The 5,832-nt window shown below is 43.3% G+C and overlaps 1 protein-coding gene across 1 annotated transcript; it reads left to right on the forward strand.

Moving 5' to 3' along the window:
• Positions 1–503: 503 nt before the first annotated feature.
• Positions 504–5,604, forward strand: LOC306734958 (bcl-2-modifying factor-like; the record flags this gene model as incomplete). The annotated part of the gene is made up of 3 exons (XM_079216372.1): positions 504–732; positions 2,088–2,305; positions 5,488–5,604. 3 exons carry the CDS (start codon positions 504–506, stop codon positions 5,602–5,604), a joined length of 564 nt encoding a protein of 187 aa, XP_079072498.1.
• Positions 5,605–5,832: the final 228 nt, after the last annotated feature.

The raw sequence follows: 5,832 nt of genomic DNA on the forward strand, positions 1-5,832 counted from the left end.
GCAGATTTGGAGTAGCGTTCTTAGCTCCCCCTTCACAGAGTGTTTCCATACGTTTGGCTCCTGTTGCGACTCATCACTATATTACAAGAGATGATCTTGTGTGTTTACATTGGCGGATCCATCTGTGCCTCTGAGCCGATCCATCGCTGCTTGTTTGTTTTCACTATTACCTCACACAACATTAGCCTCTTACCGGGCATTATAATGACTAACGATTTGTTTTCATTTAATGTAGACAGGGTGAGATAATTTGCTGTGTGCCAGAGGGCAAAGTTTCAACTGATAACAGGATGATATCTGTCATATTTTGTTTGGCCTTGAAACAAATCACACCCAAATTACCTGCCAGCTGAAGATCACAAACACATATGAGTCAAACACAGTCCCACAAATATGTTTTTACATTTACACCACCAAAACACTTTCAAACCATCATGTCATTCTAAAGTTTCCATCTCCTGGGCCTCTTCTCCTCTCCAGGGAGTTTACCGCTGAGGCGTCGGATGGATGATGAGGAGGAAGACATGTCACGGCCCATCTCGCAGCTCTGGGGAACGCCCTTCAGGGACGTCAAATACGAAGAACGCGCCACACAGATCGCGGCTGGACAGGCCCTCGCCGCTGTCACTGCTGCCGTGCCCACGTCGCAGAGCCACAACAACAACAACAACAGCATGGGCATCAACACGCTGCCCTGCAGCTTGCACCGGCAGCCTCGCATACCCTTTCACGGTAAGGAGGGGGAGATGATGTGATGATGGGCTCACGGTTTTACACACAGAGTGTTCTAGTGCAACCGTACATTATTAGTCGTTCCTTTTATCTGGCAGGTTACTCATTGGTAAACTTCCTCTAAGACCTGAGTGATAAAAAACTGTCTGAGATCGGGAGGCGGGTGTTTTCTTTTGTCTGGGGATGTTAGACAAACTGAATTCAGTATTGAATTATCACTACAAAACAGATAAGCTTGGAAAATAATTGTCCTTGTAACTGGGAGATCCCCATGCCCTATTATACGCATGCTGAGAACTTGAGAAACATTCCATTCTAAGAAAGAAAGTTTGTTTACTGTGTAGATTTTAATTTATCTTTTCCAAAAATAGAAAATATATCGTTAACTTAAATCTGATAAATTAATTGCATTCCAGCAAGTTTCTTTTATGGGATTTTAGATGAACATTTCTTGAAAGAAATTAAAACGGACAACACTAACTTCATACATACATACATACATAAAGGAACATACCGGCACTAATATGACCATCACTTTTAATCCAATATGGTTTTCCCATCTCTAATCAAATCAGTGTGACATCACCCTAATTTAATTGAACAAATGTTCAAGTAGAATGTTGTTTGTTGACTCAGTGTCAGTGTGTAAGACGTACATATTGTTCTGGGTTTAAAGTTATCAATACATAGATGCCACTGACTGTTATTACCTTGTTGTACATTGTAATCTGGTATGCACTTGGCCCAGGGCCATTTCTTTTTCAAAATAAAGTCCAGTCCGCTCAGTTTCTTAAATTTAGTATCGTCGTCCGTGAGGCAGGATAGCAGGGCACTCTGCACACATGATAACATACAAAAATGTGTTGCATGACGGCAGAAGCGCATGCTCGAGGCTCTGAGTAAACTCAGTGACATAAGAGAGAGGTAGCAGTTCACTGAGGTCGTTGTTGATTTAATAAGGTGTTTATATTTTCCGCCTAACAACACCCTCCCTCTTTCTTGTTTGTGGACTCTTCAGTTGTACTTTGAGTGCCAACCTTTTTATTTGTCCATCTGAGAATATCTGATAAGGCCTGTTTATTTCAGAGAGCAATATAAAGGCAGTGCAAAATAGTGTTAACTTGTGATAATAATCAAGATGCATGGGTTTATTTTAAGTATGCAGAGTGTTTTCTGAGGTTTTACACTGTCTCATCTAAAATCAAAAAGGAAAGCACAACTGGTTTCACTGAACTGATATCAGTAATGTCTCTTAGCCCTACATTCAACTTGGCTCTGACACTCACAATTTGTATTGGTATTTTAGAGATCCAACAGCAACACAAGTTTTAAGAAGCTTGATGTTTTCCTTTTAGGCAACGCTGGATTACGCTCACATTTCCCTGCTCAGTTTGAGCCCATGGAGGACCGGGGAGAGAGGCAGATTGAAGAGGAGGAGGAAGAGGGCGCAGGGGAGGAAGATGACAGGATGGCAGAGAGGCCCGAGGAGCAGGCAGGGGTGAGCGTCGAGGCTCAAATCGGTCGTAAACTTCGGGAGATCGGAGACAAGTTCCAACAGGATCACGTTGAACTGGTAAGCCTCACTCCCAAGCAGCGAAGTGGACCGTAAAATGACTCCCCACCTCAAACAGCAGGCTGCGGCGCCTGTATGCACTTTTTAAAAGTGTCAAAGTGTAAACAATATGAACACAAGTGGACTAACATTACCTCAAAGAAGAACTGGATATTACACACATGCCTGCTTGTGCTTGATCACGAGACACAACAGCAGAAGCAGGCCAAGACTTAATCTATATCTAAAAAGATTGTGTTTGAATCTTACATGTGAACTATGTATGCGTGTCAGCTTTGACTTGATTAGAGGCCCAAGTCCAAGCTACCTTGTGCCAATTTGTGGCTCACTTTTGGGTAGAAGGGGGCAGAACATTTTGCCGGTTGGATTGGCCTCAACCCTCTGCGAATAAAAATAGCTTGTGCGGTGATTCAACCACTTTCTTGGAAACACCGAAGGAAAAGTCCTCAATCGCTGATACAGTATGATATAGTTACTTAGTGACGAATTCTAAAACAATAAAAACTAATATGTATTCAGTCAGTATCCTGGCATACGTTGTGACATGAGGTGGTCATGCAAACATATCAATATCTAAATTCTTATTTTTGGCCCTTTGGTCAAGGTTATGTTTGTTTTCTATTCTACTAAAACAGTGCTTCAGTCTAAGCAGAGGGTTATAAACTCTGTTGATACCATGCCATTACGGCCGATAGGAATATCATTATGTTTCATGGGTTACAAAGACAGAAGAAAAAACAACAACAAATGGGTGAAATTCATTCCCTCATCTGTTTGTATGCTCTAGATGTTTTTCTTAGAAACACCAGATTAATTGACACCCTCCCACTTTTGACCAATTTTCCTTGTCGCCGCGTTGTAATTTAACACATAACACCAACTATCTGTTCGTCACGCGTGTCCTTTGTTATACTGAACATACCTCATGAAACAATTTGGGACTTTGGAGACGATGAAGGCAATTGAGCGTGGAGGATCACTGTTTGCAAAGCTCCCGAGGGAATAGTTCAGCACACGCACACGTGTCTAGTTCCTGACATGTGATTAATTGTGCGTATCAAGGAATAAAATCCACATGGAAACATTGCAGGAATCGTGTCACAATCGTACAGATGACGACATGCTCCGCTCACACGTTTCTGTTCCCCTTTGGCGAGTATCACTTATGTGTTTGATAACAGGTCCAGGGGGTTACTTGTATCAGTGTTTGTGAAGCAGCAACTGCCCGACTGAGAGTCCACACAAATCACATGAACAGGAACGGGGTTAATAAGTACAAATATGCTGGGAGTGGTGTCGCGCTTCTCTTCTGCTTCTGTGACTGTTTTGCCAACAGGGGTCTGTGTGTCGACAGCGAGGCGTGGTTGATAAGTTTTGAAAAGCACTTAACTGGGGTTGATAGAGAAAAAGAAAGAGACAAACAAAAAGAAATTGAGAGTGAAGGGAAAAAAAAGTCAAGAAATGTAACATACGGTGAGAGATTTTAAGGAAGAGCAGGTGAGATCGGCGTGACTGTCACGAACAGGAGTGAGCAGCGTGTCTGTGTCTGGGTAGACTTGGCCGGCTGTTTATATGGTGTCTAAAAATAGAATCTGACTCACGGCTACCCACAATACCTCAGTTGTCCTGCTAACTGCCTCGGTGCGTGCGTCTTTGTGTGTGTTTTGGTTTGTGTGTGCAACTCTGTGACAGAGAGATAAGAGAGAAATTTTTTCCTTTTTTGTCTTGCTGTCTGCACTTAAGTTAGTTTTTATCTTGCAGGATCTGATGCTGCTGCTGTAGGAATATTCCAAAGGGAGAATAATCACAAATGATCTCTTATGATATCCAATCACTTCTTCTGCATTGTGTCTGCAGCTATTGTTACAATTCTTTACTCGTCTCTCCAAGCAGAAGTAGCCGGCGCGTGCTAATGTGTGGGTTGTTGTTGTTGTTGATGTGAAGTAGATTGTATTTATGGTTTTGAGTCTGAAATGTTAGTTTTGACTACTTTTTTGGCCAATAAAATGCTCATATTGACAGGGAAATTTTTATAAATAAGTGAATCCATTCTAGTATTGAGTAGACATGGATGTTTTGAGCTTTCTTCATTGTTTGGGGTGCATTAGCTGAAAAAAAGGAAACAAAATGTACAACATTCGCTGCTACCCACGCGGATGACAGCAGAAAGAGGAGCCTCACGTGGAACAAACCAGGGTACTGTTTAAATAAACTCAGCAGTGTAGAATTAAGGCAATTAAGGACAATTAGGGTTACATTTAGCTGTGCTGGTTCAATTCAGTTCAGTCTGCCAGTTTTGCATCAAATAGCCTGTGGCGGGCTCTGATTGCTAGGCTGGTAGAGACCTCGATGGAGCGAGCAGAGAGAGAGAGAGAGAGAGAGAGAGAGAGGCAGATCGTAACAAGGATGCTTATGCAACAGGCTGCAATATCGGAGCGTGGCTGTTCAGAAAGCCAGTGGGAGCTGTGCAGGATCAGAGATGGGGGGGGGGGGATTGCAGGCTGCAGCAGGAACCCCTTCATCTGTCTGTAGGCCACACGGGCTGCACAGCCCCAAAAGAAAAAAATGACAGAGCTGGGAGGAGGCAGCTCAAAAAGGAGGGAGCAGTTTCATTTTCCTTTGCCTTTTGTTTTGATAATTATTCATCTGACTCCTCTATTACAAGAGAGCTGTGATGAAATATGCAGCGCGTTCTCTGAAAGCATTTCACTTTGAGGTTCTTGTTTGGAAGTCAACAGTGTGACATTTAATCAGAGGGACTGTCTCAAACCCGAGGGAGGACGATCGGGTGACATTATGATGATAAGTGGCAGCTCCAGCTTGTTTTGCAGTTTTTAAGCCCGGTCATTTTCAATCCTTTCATCCAACGACTAAATTGAGTATTACATCTAACTCGCGTCTAGGAGCGAGACTCACAAATAAATCCTGATGCTGTATGTCCTGCAAGATCTGCATGTGAAGGACATGTTTGCTAGACACAAGCCGATGTTGTGGAAACATCCAACCTACTTGGTCATATGGTTTGAGCTCACAGGGTTTACCACAGTTCACGAGACTTTACCTCAAAGGCCTGTTGTGATGAAATCTGAGACTTCGTCTGATGAGCATAGTAGTTGTGATTTAACATGCCCCTCCCCCGATGCTAACAAGCTAACGTGTGTTTCTTTTCTGTATCCTTGCAGTTCATGAGGCATCAGAGACAAAACCTGCCTGCCTGGATGCGCCTTACGGTGGCCCTGTTTGGCTTTCTGTTTCCGAGAGAGGCTCTCTTGCCCCGCCTGAGAGGGGAGCAGAGATGAAGGGGCTTCCTGCCGGGCCCTCCGGCTCAGCCCTTGTTTTCACCCAACAGGGACAAGGGACCAGACTTTTAAGAGATGGCACTGTAAGATGGAACACGGGTTTGGATTTTGTTTTCGAATTGAACACGAAGATGAGATGAAGAAAACACTGGTCACCGCTGGACGGAGACTGATTACAATTTTTCTTTTCTTTTCTTGCTTTTTGTTTTGTAGTTTGTTTTTTCGCCT

The sequence above is a fragment of the Taurulus bubalis genome (assembly GCF_910589615.1).
Source record: "Taurulus bubalis genome assembly, chromosome: 3".
Classification (NCBI taxonomy): domain Eukaryota; kingdom Metazoa; phylum Chordata; class Actinopteri; order Perciformes; family Cottidae; genus Taurulus; species Taurulus bubalis.